The sequence below is a fragment of the Populus euphratica genome, unplaced genomic scaffold (genome assembly GCF_000495115.2).
Source record: "Populus euphratica unplaced genomic scaffold, PopEup_1.0 scaffold267.1, whole genome shotgun sequence".
Classification (NCBI taxonomy): domain Eukaryota; kingdom Viridiplantae; phylum Streptophyta; class Magnoliopsida; order Malpighiales; family Salicaceae; genus Populus; species Populus euphratica.
The window spans coordinates 98,456-116,327 of record NW_011500049.1 but is presented as its reverse complement, the minus strand read 5'-3'; the positions used below and the strand labels follow the sequence as shown (position 1 = coordinate 116,327).

Sequence of the window (17,872 nt, the reverse complement as noted above, 5' to 3'; positions counted from 1 at the left end):
GTTAGACCACAAATCAACTCTGAATCCACTCGATCCAGTCTTGAACCTGGATTGCACTCGAGTCACGTCCTGTGACAATGAAAAGAAAGGAGCCATGTTGACCTGGGAGATTGGGGGATCCTTGACAGCAATTGAGCTTGGAAATTACAATTGTCATCTTAATCGAAGTTAAGATGGATTCCACCAAGATATGTAGGTGACATTAAATGAAATCCAAATTAAATTGCAACTAATTAAGTAGCATGCATTATGTTGGGTTTTGATTTAAATTGGTTTAATATTAACGCGATCAAATTTAGATAACTTAATAGATTGGCTCCTCCCCAATCGGTTGGCCACAAATTAAAGCCTGTAATTTTTTTTAAAAAATATAATATCATTTAAATAAAAAAATAAATGATTTGTGTTAACATAATTATTCATAAATTAATGACTTAAATCTTTTACCGAGTCAGACAGCTATGGTCTCCATCATTCCAGTGCCTCATCGATCTTTCCAATCCCCCCCCTGATCCATCCATGTTGATAAACATATACCATTATATAAGCTTTTCCAAGTCAGAATTGTTTTTACCACTATTTAAGGCCTGCAAGCAAGAAAAAGGCCAACAGAATGGCCAACTCGGGTTCTTACAAGCCCAAACCTCGAATTGATTATAAAAGCCATTGCCGCCCCATGACCTCTCATCAAAGGCAACAACCTCGGTGAGGCCAACAGCGAAGTGGATGCCCATTTTCACAACTGGGCTACTACATGTCCAAAACCAAGCCACTGGATAATCATCCCTTCACCCAGATACAACAACCCCACGCCACGCTACTGTTCAGCAACGACTTGGACAACCAACAGTTAGGAGTAATATTCTGTCCCCCTCTTTTCAACTGGGACTTCAATTTTTTTCGAAGATTCAACTAAATTATAAAGCAAGAAGCTTCGAAGGTTGAAAGCAAGAAAGGCCGTGCTTTTTTAGGCCGAAGATATGCTTCGAGAATGTGGAGGGAAATCAGAGACAGAGAAGCGGGCAAAACCCGCCCCAATTCATTCAAGAACCGGGTCAGTTCCTCCAGGATCTCTAATCTTCAACTCTCCAATTACAAAGACGTTGTCTCCCCTCACAGAGGTTCCATCAACTCTCTTCAGGTACTTACCCCACCCGAAATTTCTTTCTCTTTTTAAACCAATTAATTTCTATGATATAGTGTTATTCTTGGAGGAAGCTGCTGTAGCATGTTTTTGTTTTGATAAATGAAAAATCAGGTTGATTTGACAGAGGGGAGATACTTATTATCCGGGGCATCAGATGCATCAGCTTCTGTTTTTGATATTCAACATGCCACGGATTTTGAAGGGGCAGGAGAAGGAGCTCTTATTGCCAAGCACAAGTCTTTAATTAATATTGACAAGCAACATCAAAATGGTCATAAATTTGCCATATCTTCTGCTATTTGGTATCCAATTGACACGGGCCTATTTGTTACTGGTTCTTATGATCATTATATTAAAGTTTGGGATACAAATTCCACCCAGGTATATCGTGCTAGTGTCAAACGCTTGAGCTTGATTGTTTTTGTTATGATTATGAGGTTTTGAATTGTTGTATTTGATGTTGGTATAGATGGTTATCAATTTCAAAATGCCTGGAAAGGTGTATAGAACTGCAATGTCTCCGTTGGCAACTTCTCATATGTTAATAGCCGCTGGAACTGAAGATGTTCAAGTTCGGCTCTGTGATATTGCTTCGGGGGCATTTGCGCATACGCTATCTGGTCATCGTGGTATGTTTATCAGTTTATGGCTTGTAATTTGTCTGTTTTTTTTTTATGTTTCTGTGCTGTATGAATTCAATTTATTTGGATTATGTCATGCAGACTTTATGTGCTTCTTTGTTATTTTTCTTGATGGCAGATGGTGTTATGACAGTGGAATGGTCTACTTCAAGTGAATGGGTTCTGGTTACTGGGGGATGTGATGGTGCCATACGGTTTTGGGATATCAGGCGTGCTGGATGTTTTCTTGTTTTGGATCAGTCCCAGTCTCAGCTTGGCAGACGGCCACCTGTGCTTGCACGGTCTGCAGTGAGTAAGGTTGTTTTCTTGTGCTCTTCTTTAGATTCTCCAAAAACAAATCCTTAGTTGACAAAGCTTTTTCATGCTGCAAACTATCATCCACTCAACTTCATTAATACAGGGTTGTAATTCTTGCACGTGTTCTGATTGTCGATGAAGCGTGTTCTCTTCTTTTCTTCTCTTTTTCCCACCTGTAAAGAATTGTTTGCCACAGGACAACCCTTCGACTAATATGTCTCTGCCTGTTCTTCTATTAACAATATCTGGGTGTTATCACTCAGGTTTCAACTTCAAAGGCACTATCTAAAGGACAAAATCTCCCTGGAAAACCAAGGATGCCTCAAAAGAAATCTGGTGGTGGGAATGGAATAAAGCATTCACCTCTTGGTCAAGTTCCAGCCAAGGGACTCAAGCAACGATTACATCCAGGGATGTTGTCAAGTCAGGATCGTGCCACTGCACATTATGGTGCTGTTACTGGTTTAAAAATAACTGAAGATGGCATGTACCTTCTAAGTGCAGGTTGAGTTGTGTTATTTACCTAAAGTCAATAACAGACCATTTTGTGATATGGTTTTACTTTTTAAAAGTGAGTGTTTACATTAAATTTGAACTTTTACATGTTGAGTATAAGGTAGCTTGCAAACGTTGATATATTTGAGGGATTCGGTTATAACTTGTACTACTAATGGGCTGCTTGAAAATTAAGATCCATGCAGAACTCATTCTTCATGAAATTTGAACCTGTACATATTGAGTATAAGGTAGCTTGCTTCTTGATATTTGAACCTGTACATGTTGAGTATAAGGTAGCTTGCTTCATGAAATTTGAACATGTACATGTTGAGTATAAGGTAGCTTGCATTTGTTGATATAATTGTGGGATTTGGTTATAACTTGTAATGCTAATTGGCTGCTTGAAATTTGAGAAAGATCCAGGTAGAACTCATGCCTTGATTATGATGCTGCAGATAGGAGATATAGACTCATGGGTCTAATAATTTGTCCAATAGAAGTTGTCCAAATCAGGGAATTGAGCAATATTGTTTTTGTCATAATGACTGCCCCTTCAAGATTTCGTCAAGTTGTCTAAAGTGTTTTAACATATCTGTTTTGATGGGTGGCTGAAGAAGGTTTTTGTGTTGGCTCAATGAGCTAAAATCGGATGCATCTTCTTGAAAGTCACTGAAGAAGTTTCTTTGGAAAATGATCTTAGTATTCGCTAAATTATTAAACTAAAAAAACTTCTGCCAACGAGTTATTAAGGATCAATTAAGGCTCCTTTACCCATGCTGGACATTTTATTAATACTGGTAACCAATCACTCTTATGAGGTTTTTTTTTTTTTTTTCTCCTTTACCCATGCTGGACATTTTATTAATACTGGTAACCAATCACTCTTATGAGGTTTTTTTTTGTTTTTTCCCTGAAGTACATGTCAAGTTATCTTTTTTCTTTTAATTATTATCTGACTCCATCTTTCTCTCCATGATGCTTCTGGATTGCAGGATCAGATTCAAGAATAAGGTTGTGGGATGTCGAATCAGGCCGCAATACCCTTGTGAACTTTGAAACTGCACGCTTACAAACTAGCAAGCCAATTCAGTTGGCCACAGCTCAGGATTCAAATCTCGTTTTTGTTCCATGCATGACCTCTGTGAAAGTAAGCATTCCTGATGTACCTTGTGTTTTCTATTTAATTGTGAATGTGAATGTGACGCTGCGCTTTATTGAAACCTAATTTATTCCGTTGAATTTTTTAGGCATTTGATGTTTGGTCGGGTAAGATGTATGTGACATTTCGTGGCCATTACGAGTATGTGAACTGTTGCTGGTTTAGTTCTCAAGATCAGGTTTCATCCTATTCTTGTACATTTTCCTAAGGTTTTTCTACTTATCACTGTATCAGCTTAATTATCATGCAACCAGTTAGATTTTTCATGCAGTCATAGTAGTGAAACCTTCATCCCACCGCATTCATGAATATCTGCTATCCAGAAGTGAAAATGAGTAGTTTAAGCATTACATGTTCCAAGTATTCTGAGACTAGGGAGAGACTTGTGGCGTGCTCATATCAGGTTAGCAGGGTTTGTAATATTGGAGAACGACAAGGTAGTGATAGACTGCATAAGATTGTAGCACAGCTCTCTCTTAAAGAAATAGAAAAACAAAATTTCATCTGGAAACATGGAATGCGTTCATAAATCGGGCTTGTCATACCTGATTTCTCACTTGCTATTAAAACTCAGAAAAAACTTCATGTGCCTTGCATTCCTAGTACAATACAATGCTGCAGGATCTTGTTGGATTTTACATGTAAGAAATGCTCTTCACTGGCCATTTATATAATACAACAGTACCTACTTGATTGGTGATTCCTTGTTCCAGGAACTGTACACAGGTGGCAATGATAGACAAATTCTAGTTTGGTCCCCGGCCAGATTGATTTCCAACGAGGTTGTAGACCTTCTGAACTGATTTAGTTTGTATAGATTAAGTTGTCAACTATTGCTTCAGATCAAGTGTTATATTGATATTAAGCATTTGTTGCTGCTTTCTCACTGAGTTTTGACATGGACATGCAGGATGCTAGTCCAGCTGAGGATCGAGATAACTGGAGCGATTGACGTCTGTTGCTGCATCGATTTGTACTGGTTATCTGACCTTTATGTATTTTGTACGTGCCGTAGTTTATATTCCTCTAGTGACTTTTCTTTTGTTTCGTTAGTACATTCTTTAGTGGCTTTGTATATTGACTCCTGAGTTAAAATTGTACATGAATTGAGGAACAGTTGAAACAATGGAAACTTACATTCTCGGCTCGGCCTTGGCTCTGGTTGCAGGGAACTTATACCCTAGTTATGAGACTTGGCTGGCAGGTCTCGGCTCGGCCTTGGCTCTGGTTGCAGCGCATGGCCCATGGTCAAACACAGTGGACATAGTTCTGATTGATCTTATATGTCAAACATGCTAATATGGTCAATAGTAGGTGCTCTTCTTTATCTACAAATGCTCAATCTGTAAGCAAAGAGTGGACCGATTCTGTCTGCAAAATTGGAGAGCCAACTTGCCAGTAAAACACCCACTTTTTGGTTCAACCAATCCTTTACCACTGTGCTTCGAATTGATCAGAACAACGACTATGAAGTATTAATCTTTATTAGTCAATGGGTTTTATCCCTGTCTGTTTTTAGTCCACGGCTTTTACCCCCCCTCTTTCTTGCCAGCCGATGCAGCCAAAGACACCCTAATTGAACACGCCACTCGCACATCTAGAAGACAGCTTTTATGAGCTTTTGGAAGTCCCTGTGCTATTGGTTTTATCTCAATAAGGTCCTTCAATTTTGAAATCTCTCAATCCAGCCCTTATATCAGTAGCTAGCCATCAATCAATGCTGCTATTTAATCATTTAGGAGTATTGTTTTGATTTAGAATATAATTTTATATATTTGAAAAACAAATTAAGAAATAAGAAATAGATGAAGAATAAAAAAAGCTTTAATCATCAAATATATATAAAGAAACCAAATAAAAAAGCAAGTCCATAGATGTTTTTCTTTACTTGATGTATAATTATATCTTTATTTATTATAAATTTATAAAACAAAAAATAATTATTAAATTGAGTGAAATGAAATAAAAAAACTAATTAAATAAAAAAATTTATAGCTGCTACAATCCATGCACTATCACACCACGATCTCCATAAAAAAATTTAAAATTTTAGTTTGAAAAAATATAAAAAATTTAATTAAATCCTTGATAAATTCTCAAACACTAGCATATCTATAGTAGATCTCTTCACTATCTAACTACCATCTTTATAAAAGATCAAATAGAAAAATAACTAAAAACTACATAATGAATTTGAGTTTTTTAAATCAAAGACATAAGAATCTGTGTTCTTGGTTTGTAACAGTCTGGTTTGCATTAAAAGTATGGATACAAAAATCTATATATGTTTTTTTTACTACTTTTTTAATGTAAATTGATTATACTATTAATGTTATGTTTTTATTAGTTCAATCTTATAATTGCATGTGAGAGGAAAGAATCGTTGGTACGACATAATTTTTAAGATTTTGTTGTTATGCTTTATTATATATATATATATATTTTTATGGATTTTTTCAAGTATCAAAAATTATATTTCAAATTTAATGGGTAAATAACGTTGTTAATGACAGAGACTAACGATATGAACAAAGAAATAGTAAAAGGATTAGATTAAAAAGAAAGTCTAGAAAATGAGGGATCTCATTGACAGTACAGAGACCTCGGAGCACACTAACCTGCTTATGTACCTGTCTTTAGCCCCCGTTTTAGTTCAGAAGGCCAAAACAGCTGGGATTAGGTTGCTAGCTACCTCTGGTAAAGATCTGACACCAGCCCATGATGCCAAAGAGTCTACAGACTTCATCAAGATTACCAGAGATGGATCCAGCAATCTGGAGCCGTATACCGGAGGAGCTACTGGAGCATGTTCTATCTTTCTTACCCTTAAAAACGTTCTTGAATTTGAGATCAACTAGTAAGCATTTCAAGTCTCTTCTGTTTTCTCCCTCTTTCATGTCCAAACACACAGCTTCTGGCTCTCCTTTCTCTTCTTTTCTCTTGCTTTCTCACCCTCAGTTTTTCCAGCAATTCCCTCTGTATGATTCTATTGTTGGCTCCTGGCGCAACTTAGCTTTATCACTCCCTCTTTTATTACCTGGTACTGGTTCGAATCTTTCACCATCTTGTACACTTCTTTCATCATCTAACGGGCTCATTTGTTTCTCTCTTCCTAGTTCATGTTCATTACTTGTGTGCAACTTCGTGGCTAAATCTTCAAGGATTGTGGAATTCCCAAGTCATCCTTTTACTTTTGAGTCATTTGTTTTCGTGTCCATGTCCTTTGGGTACAAGATTTTTGTGCTATGTTCGAAGTTCTCTTCAAATTCTGTTTTTGTTTATGATTCAAAAGTCCACTCTTGGCAAAAGTTCGATCGCTTTGAACCAATTTTAGGTGACAATTATCGTCAAGAAGGCGTGTTCTTTAATGGGTCGTTGTATTTTACCACCTCAGAGCCATTTTCTGTAGTGTGCTTTGATTTGGAGAGTGGAAGGTGGGGGCGATTAGACAATGAATTGCCAGGGGACGTTACATTTGTTAGGTTGGTGAGTGATGGTGAGAAGAAGCTCTATTTGATTGGTGGAGTTGGGAGAAATGGGATTTCAAGAAGCATGAAATTGTGGGAATTGGATGGTGAAAGGAATTGGATCGAAGTAGAAAGTTTGCCTGAAATGATGTGTAAGAAGTTTTTGTCAGTTTGTTACCACAACTACGAGCGTGTTTACTGCTTTTTGCATGAGGGGATGATCTGTATTTGCTGCTATACATGGCCAGAGATCTTGTATTACAAGTTGTCAAGGAGGACTTGGCATTGGCTTCCTAAATGTCCTTCATTGCCTGAGAAGTGGAGCTGTGGCTTCAGGTGGTTTTCTTTTGTTCCAGAGCTGTATGCTCTAGTTTGAGGTATTTGTCGGTGTTTCTTTGTCTCTGTGTGAGGCTCTTTTTTCTTTTCTTTTTTTCTATCTTTCTGGAATTGTATTTTCTTTTGTTACTTGTCAGATCCTGCTTGTGTGTACATAAAGTTTGTGCCAATGAGACTTGTTCTGTTGGGATTTTGTTCTTGTTTCTGCTCAGGAATCTGATTTTTTGATTGGATTGTTGTGAAATGGCTATTATTGATACTGGCTATTAAGTTCGTTAAAACCTGTGTGGGATAACGATTATAATAAGTGGACAAGGGCTTGCTAAGCCAGGAACTATCGTTGCCCAACTACATTGTACAGCAGTTAAAGTCAGCTACCGGCATTTGCTGCCCATATTTGAAGCACACTGGGCTATCCTTACTGCCAAGTTCTCATATGAAAACGCGACCTAGTGCCCCCATTTAGAAAAGGGTTTAGGTTATCGGTAATCACTGGATTGACTGTATTTATTCAAATAATAATGTTTTGTTTAATAACTATAAGCCGAAGTAATACTCACTTGAAACAGCTAATTTTGTCATCAAAATGGAGTGTGAGTTATTGTTTAGGTGTTTTGATGGTGATTTCAGGCATAGATTCAACCTTGAAATGTTGATTGGCGTTGGTGATTGTGCTACTCGTGCCTTGGAAAATTCAAAGGATGAAGGCATCTAGTATCAAGAAAGTTCACAATATCTTTCGTCTTTTTGTTGCATTTTTTCCAATCATCAGTTTCACGAAGTCTCATCTGTGCATAGACGGCGGCAACGGTTTACACTTAAAAATATTTTTTTATATTTTTAAAAATTATTTTTAATATTAATATATTAAAATATTTTGGAAAACACTAAAAATATATTAATTTAAAATAAATAAAAAATAAAATTTTTTAAAAATATTTTTAAAATACAGATAGAAAAAAAGAAACAGAAACAGCGCTTAAAATCGTGTGAAACACCATTATGTCAACGACGTTTTTCGTCAGGACCGAGTCTAATAAAACAAGAACGTTGTGCAGTCTGTCATAGTCATTGGAATTATTTTTTATATCTGCCATCCATTCCGATAATTGTTCTTGAAAGTACACATTGCATTCCCTAATTTAATGATAGATCCCTCGAGATATTTATTAGAAGCGAGTAAAGGACAGGAACTTGCAAGTCAATGCAAGATATTATATTGGTGTGCATACTTGTTCAACTCAGCAATAAATTCAAGACTTAAGAGCTTATGTAATCCGAGCTGAATTAAATTAAATATTAATTAACAAAAGTTGATTAACGTGATCATAAAAAAATAGAATAAAACGATATTTTTTTATAAAATCTGATTGCATAAGTTGAAAAAAGAATAAAACGATATTATTTTTATAAAATCTGATTGCATAAGTTGATTTAATGACTTGCAAGTTAATCCATCCAATAATCCTAGGTTCTTTTGGGTGAGTTCTGAAATTGAGTATGAAAACCATGTTGATGTGTTGTCTTCGATGGGGATGAGATGAAGCAAATAATTGTACTTTAAAAGTACTTTATTCCAATATATCTGCCTAATTTAATGATAGATCACTAGAGACGCCTATCCAGGCATTATTGGAAGCAAGTAAAGGAGAGAACTCGAATTTAAAACAAGATATTATATTGGTGTGCGTTCTTGTTAAACTCAGCAAGATACTCAAGACTCGAAGATTGGTATAATTCGAGTTGAACTAAATTAGACAATAATTTGATAAAATTTAATTGTTCAAATAAATTCATTTTAAATTGGTTGGATCAACGAAAAAAAATAATAAAACAATATCTTTTTAATAAAATTAGCTGATCCAATGACTCATAAGCTAATTCACCCAATAACCTCAGGGTTTTTTTTTTTTTTAATCTTTCTGAAATCGAGCCTGAAAATTATGATGATAGGCTGTCTCGGTGCAGATGAGATGACCAAAAAATTGACCATAACGATGTTACATCAGATGAAGCTGGCTCAGATTTTTAGGGAACGAACTGCGAAACCCGCTGCCGAATTGGTCAATTTTGTGCGTTTTGAAAGTTTTACAGGAATGACTACAAATGCCCGGCCCCAAAGCAGATTATCATGGTTCCCTCAACAATTTTCATTACGCGGACAGTTTTAACCACAGTCAACTGCCTTAAAAGCAACACTTGGTTAGAAAATTAGAGAGTTTTTTGGAATACAGGAAGTCAGGAACGCATACAGAACATATGGCAACCTGTACTTGCTAACATGATGCCTGCATCTCTTGAAGGCAATCTGTAGCTGCTGGGGGCATCCGGGACGGGGCAGTTCTTGTCGTCACCCTTACCACAAGTTGCATTTTTTACAGATAACACTAGGGAGATCAAGCTAGCCATAATCTACAAAAGAAAATAGCTCAGATGAGCTATCTACCTCTGGCCGTGTTCATGCTATGCAATGGCCATCCCCATCCATTTCTTCATAATCTATTCGTTTAACCCTTTGAGAGTTCAGGAAGAGTATAATCTATCACTATCTAACAGGAATGATTCAAACTATCCACAGCCTTCTATCGCATTTTATACCTAGTCAACTTGATTGGGTGGGAATATAGAAAGATGTAGCCAACCCGTTACTATAATGAGTGATTAATATAATGAAATCACAGCAAAATATTAAGTATTATTCTAAAGGTGTGAGCTGTATAAAGTTTTACTATTTATTTTCTCATATAATAAATGAATTTTTCTATTTTTTTTATTTTATCCTCGAACTTTTTTGTTTCGACAATTTAGTTCTAATTAAAGATCAATTAATTTTAATTTCTTATAAAAAAAATAGGATTGAAAAAATAGAAAATAAAATAAAATTAGTGTTAAACATGAATAGCGTGCCATGAATTTCATAAAAGATACACTTTAGTCCTTAAACTTTAAAAATCACATAAATTTAAACTATCAAAACAAATGATATTTATGTTAAATAGTTCCATTTGATAAAAGGAGTACATATTATGTGATTTTTACCTTTAAAATTCATGAAAAAAATATCTAGGATCTGGTTGATTTTTAGATTTGAGTTAATTTTAATTTTTTAAGACTATAAATATATTTACCATGGTTTATATGATGTTTTATAAGTGTTTTGAGTCAAAAATAAATTGAAAAACAAGCTTTTGGATTAAAAAAATACATAAAATCTAATTTTAGACAAATCAGATGACACTTCATCAAAAAACAATTCTAAAAAATTCCAATTGCACGAGCTTGGTAGGGCAAGGCAGGGCCACGCTCGAGCCCTGATAAAATGGACAAAGTGCACTAGCCTAGTTTGCAAAACCTAACATTGCCTGATCTTTGCTCTATTTTTTTCTATTTTTTTTAATTGATGATTCTTTTTACAGTTTTTTCTCTAATTTTTAATTTATATTTAAAGTAGTACTTTTTTTATCTCTTTTATTTTGTTTTAAGAGTTTCTTTTGAATGACAATTACTTTTTAAGTTATACATTTAAATTTAAAGATTTTTTCCCGATTCATTTATATTTTTTTTTATCTTTAGCATAGATGAATTTTATTTTTGAAAATAAAAAAAAATATGTTTAGATAATATTTTTAATATGTGCAGCCTTGCATAATGTTTGTTTTTTCTTTTATTTTATTTGATCAATTTAATTTGTGTCTCTATTTTTATTATTGTTTTTAAATAAAAAATTTATCATAACAAATAAATTTACAAATACAATCAGGTAAATATCTTATATTTCTAAAATATGCATCTTAATATGCATTTTTCTCTCAATTTTTCACAATTTTATTTTTAAGTATCATTGATGACTTTCATATATTTCTTTACATACATAATTTTCAATTTATTTGATTATATATATATATATATATATATATATATATAAATAAATTTTAATTTAAACTTAAATTTTTTTAACTATAAAAATGCGTTGAAAAAATTTGCATATATAATTTTTTTTATATAAAAAAAAATATCTAACTCATAACAGATCACAAGTCACGGAACTAGTATTCTAATTTCTAAAGATTACTTGAAACTTCAAGGACTCCTGAAATGGAGATACCGTAATTTAGTGGTTACACTATATTAGTGTCTCATGGTTTACTACGAATCATATTATTTTTATCTAATATAAAAAAATACAGACATTGCTCATTTTTTTATTATAAAATTTATTAAAAATCATATAAAAATTGATCCAATATACCCTGGTTAATTTGACAAGTTTAGGACAACTTAAAATGATCAATAAAAAACATAATTTATCTAAAAATAATTATTTAAGATGAAATTTGTTTTATAAATATTAAGATAACAATATATTAACCTGCCAATCAGCATGTTGAATCATGAGACCATAAAAACCCATAAAAAGAAAATCAAAAGAAATTATGAAATTCAATTTCTTATAAATTCATTGCTGAAGGATAAAATTAAAAAAAAAAAAGTAACCTAAGTCAACTTAAGTTAATGTACCAAACTCGCGAGTTAGGTCATAAGATCAAAATAACCTAATAAAACAAAATATAAAGTTCAATTTCCAATCAATTCAATATTTAAAGATGAGTTTAAAAAATATTTAATTAAAAATTATTAAAAAAAAAACTTAAATTAACCCATCAAAAATATAACTTGAGTCCTAAGACGATGATAATATCATAAAAAATAAACTAAAATAAATTATATAACTTAATTCTTAATTAACCTAATATTAAAAAAAACATTCAAATCAACTTAGTTAACTTATCAAACATGTGATTTGAATTATAAGATTAGAATAATATCATAAAAATAAATTATAAAAAATTATAAAACTTAATCTTTAATAAACTAATATTAAAAGAAAAAATTAAAATTAAAAAAATATTATTCTAATAAATATTATTTTGTCAAGATAATTCAGTAAATCCCCTTCTCTTTCCTTTTTTTGTTAATATTAAAAAAATTAAATTAAAAAAATTATTTTAATAAATAATATTTTATGGGAAGAGGTATATAAAATCCTCTCCTCTTTAGTTTTTTTTTTTTTTAATGTTAATGGTAAGCCAGGTTCAACCACCGCTTAAGGCAAAGATACTTTGCATGAAAAGAAAAGGGCTGCAATAGATAAAGTATGGACTCAACCAGTCACCTAAAAATATGTGCAACACTCTAGAGGAAAGCAATCTGCAGCAAATTTTTTTCTATAGCAAAATATGCTATCCAAATGGTGTTTACAAAAACTGTAGTTTATTAGAATGCTAAAAGGTAGAAGAGTGAGGAGAGAAATTAAGAGTTCTACAAAAGAAATTGATTGTATCATGTCTACCATTAAACAAAAATGGCCGATCAAGGCTTTAGAGACAGCGCCAACCCAAACTTGGGAGTATTCTGCAAGGCTTTGGTGTCAAAGGCACCAGAAATTGTCAGGAAGGACTTGGGCATGAGCTCATGTTGTACAAGAGCCCCCAGATTGCCATGGTTGTTGAGCTTTGCCTTCAGCAGTGTCTGTGGATCAACTACATATGAACATCCGACAGTTAATGTGTTCTCATTAGTGGAGAACCTACGACTCATCTCTCCCACTACAGCTCCTCCATTCAGCTGATTTAGGTTACGTAAATATGAAAACCTTATTGAGTCTCCTTTGTCAGCCCTGCCAAAAGAAAAGAAAACACTTCACTGATGTTGCCTTGTTTCGAGCTTGAAAATATCCTTGCTGTTGTTTCGTGGTGTTTCCCTTTTATACCCCAACAAACTATTGAGTACTGATGCATCTTGGTGTAACAAATCTAAATTCCAAGGTATAAGATACACCATGTAAGAATAGTAAAAGATAGACAAGAAAGCGAAAGCTATTTCGTAAGTATACAGAGAGCCAAGAAAATCATTTCTCTTAATCTGTCAAATGTTAGGGAACAAGATTCCTTCACAGGAACAATTTTGATTTTTGTGATCTGCACATCTTCATTTTCTCTCCACACGAAGTGTATCTCAAAATGTTCTTATTTTCTGTTAATGAACATAAAAATTGAGACTTACAGAATCACTGAAGCATTGGAATCTGGCTTTGTCAAGCTCACACCGGTGTTGTACTTCGCAAATTCACCAGAAGCTGTTATATAGGTTGCCTCTGCACCAAAAGCAATGCTAGGAGTACCAATAGCTGCTGAAAAATCAACAGCGGGAGACCTGTTCAGACCCAAAGCTCCAGTGAAACTAGCATGTTGATGTAGATATTGCACCTCAAACTGTGATAGAAAGGACAGACAACTTAATGATAATAAGCAACAAACATTTATGAGATCATGTTCACGTACAGTATAAATTATGTGAACTTTTTAGTACCTTGCCAGAGTTGTAATCAGGCAGTTTAATTGAAGCAATTGCTTTTGTGGATGGCAGAAAATCTGTGACACTGAGAGTTGTTACAATCTGTTATGTGAAACAGAGTGTTGTTAGAAAAATGATATTGTGAAACTTGGATTTTGGAAAGAAACAGTGTGGGGATTACATTTGATTCTGTTTCCAGTTTAACATCAAAGTCAGCATTCTTGTATTTGTAACGTGCTCCCACGTCTCCGGAAGACAGGCCTCCTTTATTGGCCACATTTGAAGTAAGAGCCTGAAGATAAAAGATATAATATCATTGCTCTTTTACTCACAGAGAAAGGAAAAGACAAGCCCTGGTCAATTGTCATTTAACATTGGCAACGCATGGTAACACCTTGGAGACACACGAATAAAATTATAAAAACTAGAAATTTGGGTGTTGGCACCAGCACGAATATGTGATTTGGAAAGAAAGATCTTCAACCAAACTTTAGGCAATCATTAAGAAGAAAAAAAGAGAAGCAAATGTTACTACAAATATTGTTCCGGAGTAATTCCCAGGATGGCTTTCGAACTTGCCTAATGCTAATTTGAAAGAGCATTCTGTCTCCTACAATGGAGGAAAAGGGCAGATGACATAGAACCATCAGATGATCCTTTACATCAACAAGAAAACGCAAGGCAGTAATACCGATTTGCAGAAAACCTAATCCATTTTATGCACACAAACAACTACATTTTAGTGTCTGCCATCTTTATTTCACAGATATTTTCTGTTCATTATCATGCGAGATGTTTCCAGTCGCACAATCCATTGGATACTAGATCCTACAGTTACTCCTCTATGAAAAATAAATTTGACACTTTCTTTTATTTTTTAAAAAAGATCATGGAAAATCTCAATGTTGCTGATTTATCAAGCTAGTTGGCTATTCCAGACGTGTCATATCAAGTTACTTTACGAGTTTACAGACTACATCCTTAGTCAGTTAGTAGCCATGCTAGAACAGCAGACAGTACATAGTCCCTGCAACTCATTACACAGCAAATCGTAAACATTTACTGCCTTGTGATGAACAGCAAGCATATGACTACAAAGGGAACACTACAATGAATTTAATATTTAAAAAACGTGAATGTGATGAGATTGTTTACTGCCTTGTGATGAACAGCAAGCATAGCAGTACACAACAGCACTGGCAAGCATATGACTACAAATGGAACACTACAATGAATTTAATCTTTAAAAAACGTGAATGTGATGAGATTAAACATCAATGAAAGCAGCACAATAATCCAATAATCGTGGGCCTAATGAAAGAAACAAATCCAAGAACTCAGTGGAAACTAAATAAGTCGTGCAAGCATTCAACATACAGAGCTGGATCCAAGCAGCAAGGAAAAAAATACAATAATAGACTGCTAATGCTCGTCCAAGTTGAGAGATAAGAGAAAAGATTTCAGAGGGATTAGAAAACGAACCACCCCAGAGAAACTAGAAGAATAGATTGTTATCTTCTGGTCGGGGCTGTAGTCCTTGTTGAGCAAATCTGCAGAACAGTACAATATAAGAAGCTTAATTTGAAAGAGAAAGAGGGGGGGTGAGATCTACCTTTGGCTTTCTTGCCGAAGTCAGAGAAAAGTCCAGGTCCCTTGCTCATGATTGCTGAGAAGCAGACACAGAGAGAGGAGTGAATTGGGAAGGAAGAACGGAAATGAGAGGGGGTTTTGAAGGGAGAAGACAGGGGTTTATAGGAGCCTACCACGCCCACCAGACACTATTTTTTCGTTTGGATTCTGCAATCAGCCAGGAAAGGGCCGCTTCTTGCAAGCCTCCGATATTTTTGCTCTTGGGCCCCAAGAAAAGAAATAGAGAATGCAAATAAAACCTATGGGAATAGTAGGAGTAGCGGCTCGCAGAGGTGAGTACGGGTCTAAACAGATTTGTTTAAATTAAAATATTTAATTGGATCCAAATTTAAAAAAAAAATAGTTTGATTCAATTTTATATTTTTAAAAACCAAATAATTTTATTTAAATTCATGGGTTTTTTAGCTTGGCTATTTTTGATAGGTTTAAGTAAGTTTTTGAGAATGTGGTAGTTTTTTTTTTGTGTGTTTTAAATATGTGTTTTATTTGAAAAAAGTATTAAATTGATGGGTTTTTTTAGTATTTTCAATAATTTTGATATATTGATTTCATAAATAAAAAATTATTAAAAAGATATAAAGCACATTAATTTAATTGGTTTTCATTTTATTATGGATTCTTCCCTTGTTTGGTTTTATTTAGTTATCTGATTTTAGTTTTAGAAAATAAAATCAAATGACATAAAAAAAAATTTAAAAAAAATAAAATTATTTAATAAATTCAGAAAATCATTCTTCTGATAACAACTATTTTCGATTATTTTGTTCATCCCTACCATTAGTAGGAGAAATGCTCTCTTTTTGGGTTTGATATTGAGACCAGTTCCTTTACTTGACATTGGCTACCACTACCACCACGATGCCTAGGACATCAGAATCAAGTGATGGTTCTGTTAATTTTATAATCGAAGCGATTGTTCTTGGCAGTTTGAATTTATAATAAATCAATAGAAATATGTATTCTAATCACCCGCGGCAATTAATTTCAAATTGGATGAGCCCTCTGAAAAAGCTTGTTACATGCACCCATGCCCATCATTGATTTTTCACTCCTCTCGCTGAGGTCCCGTGCATGCTTGTGTGTGGGGTATAAATTATATTCTAAAGTGTTTTTTATTTAAAAATATATTAAAATAATATATTTTTTATTATTAAAAATGTATTTCTCACATTGCAAATAAAAAAATATAAAAATATATAAAAAAACTTTAAACTGAATTTTTTTATAAAAAAAAATCACGAATTGAAACTTAATGCCACCTTTATTCAATCTGGACAATCAAGACTGGATCGCTACAATTGACAATATTATTGAATTAATAATTATCAATATTTTTTAAGTGTCATCATTGATCTAAATATAAATCAAGATTCTAAAATTGTATATTATTTTAATATTTTATTTTCACTGTGTATTTTATAAAATACAGTATTAATTTAAAATTTGCAAGAATTATCGAGCAATAACTTTTTGTTTTTTTTATTAAATCAATCAACAAGTGAGGTCATGAAAGCATTTACAGTCAAAAGAACAGGAAAAAAAAATAGGAAAAGGCTAAAGAAAAATAAAAATCACAATGCGGTCAGTGGACCCATTCAGGCCTCAGAATGTGCCTCTGATCTATTTAAAAAAAAAATAATAGTTTGAAGTGGGCCCATTAATATTTTAGCAGAAACGAAACCAAAAGGCCCACGCCCTCCTTGGAAGACCGTGAAAGTTGCATGTATCTCACACACACACACATAAATTCATTATTATTCAATCTCTCAATTCGAAATATGAAAATTACGAAGTAGTTAGTTGTTGCAGTACATGGCTAGTGATTCAGGCATGGCTACTAACTTCCTCGTGTATTAAATCATACTATCGTGAAAAGAAATAAAATCAAATAGGAGGTTTCCTGCTGGGTTTTTTTTGTGACCCAAAACCACAAATAAATCAGACCGAAGAGGTAATTGCATCAAATATTCATTCGCCATTGATCTCGGGGAGACAAGCAACGGGCACGAGCTCCATTTTGAAGACAAACCCAGCGGAGTTTATGGCTGACCTGGCATGGCCTTGCCTGTATCGATGGTCCATGGTTGATGGGAAGCTCGAGCGGTTAACGGAAGAATTTTCCCGAATTGCTTCTCTAAGATGGCATCGCATCAAACAATCAACGGCACCTAAATACCTAGACGTGCCCTGTTAACAGTGCTCACTGAACCATAATAGTGGCTAATAATTAACAATAATTAATACTAACATTAATATTAAAGGTAATACTGCCCCTCATCGACCAGTTTCCATTAAAAAAAATGAAAATTGAAGGTGGGAGGGG

The 17,872-nt window shown here is 33.9% G+C and overlaps 3 protein-coding genes across 4 annotated transcripts; 2 read left to right on the top strand and 1 right to left on the bottom strand.

Moving 5' to 3' along the window:
- Positions 1-600: 600 nt before the first annotated feature.
- LOC105107590 (DNA excision repair protein ERCC-8) lies at positions 601-5,242 on the top strand. Of its 2 annotated transcripts, XM_011001572.1 has the most exons (10): positions 603-1,141; positions 1,259-1,528; positions 1,617-1,776; positions 1,907-2,085; positions 2,349-2,589; positions 3,576-3,730; positions 3,831-3,920; positions 4,456-4,524; positions 4,653-4,870; positions 4,911-5,242. In XM_011001572.1, the coding sequence occupies exons 1-9, from the start codon at positions 992-994 to the stop codon at positions 4,692-4,694; spliced, it is 1,356 nt and encodes a 451-aa protein (XP_010999874.1). In that variant the 5' UTR covers positions 603-991; the 3' UTR covers positions 4,695-4,870; positions 4,911-5,242. The 2 variants fall into 2 exon arrangements, with proteins under 2 accessions (XP_010999875.1, XP_010999874.1); XM_011001573.1 differs by lacking the exon at positions 4,911-5,242 and having other exon boundaries at positions 601-1,141; positions 1,922-2,085; positions 4,653-4,869.
- Positions 5,243-6,303: 1,061 nt separating this feature from the next.
- LOC105107589 (F-box/kelch-repeat protein At5g43190-like) lies at positions 6,304-7,744 on the top strand. The gene has a single exon (XM_011001571.1). It carries the CDS (start codon positions 6,461-6,463, stop codon positions 7,583-7,585), a length of 1,125 nt encoding a protein of 374 aa, XP_010999873.1. The 5' UTR covers positions 6,304-6,460; the 3' UTR covers positions 7,586-7,744.
- Positions 7,745-12,745: 5,001 nt separating this feature from the next.
- Positions 12,746-15,702, bottom strand: LOC105107588 (mitochondrial outer membrane protein porin 2-like). Its single transcript, XM_011001570.1, has 6 exons — positions 15,512-15,702; positions 15,382-15,449; positions 14,081-14,191; positions 13,915-14,001; positions 13,609-13,817; positions 12,746-13,222 (listed from the first exon to the last, which is right to left on the bottom strand). The coding sequence occupies exons 1-6, from the start codon at positions 15,558-15,560 to the stop codon at positions 12,916-12,918; spliced, it is 831 nt and encodes a 276-aa protein (XP_010999872.1). The 5' UTR covers positions 15,561-15,702; the 3' UTR covers positions 12,746-12,915.
- Between the last annotated feature and the right edge of the window lie 2,170 nt (positions 15,703-17,872).

Bases quoted from the DNA above. Each gene is read 5' to 3' on its own strand.
- LOC105107590 (XM_011001572.1), top strand. From the start codon at position 992: ATGTGGAGGGAAATCAGAGACAGAGAAGCGGGCAAAACCCGCCCCAAT. The intron at 1,142-1,258 runs GTACTTACCCCA...ATGAAAAATCAG, and splicing joins GTTCCATCAACTCTCTTCAG to GTTGATTTGACAGAGGGGAG. The intron at 2,086-2,348 runs GTTGTTTTCTTG...GTTATCACTCAG, and splicing joins CACGGTCTGCAGTGAGTAAG to GTTTCAACTTCAAAGGCACT.
- LOC105107589 (XM_011001571.1), top strand. From the start codon at position 6,461: ATGATGCCAAAGAGTCTACAGACTTCATCAAGATTACCAGAGATGGAT.
- LOC105107588 (XM_011001570.1), bottom strand. From the start codon at position 15,560: ATGAGCAAGGGACCTGGACTTTTCTCTGACTTCGGCAAGAAAGCCAAA. The intron at 14,192-15,381 runs GTTCGTTTTCTA...TTTTATCTTCAG, and splicing joins CTTCTAGTTTCTCTGGGGTG to GCTCTTACTTCAAATGTGGC. The intron at 13,223-13,608 runs GTAAGTCTCAAT...TTCTTTTGGCAG, and splicing joins TCCAATGCTTCAGTGATTCT to GGCTGACAAAGGAGACTCAA.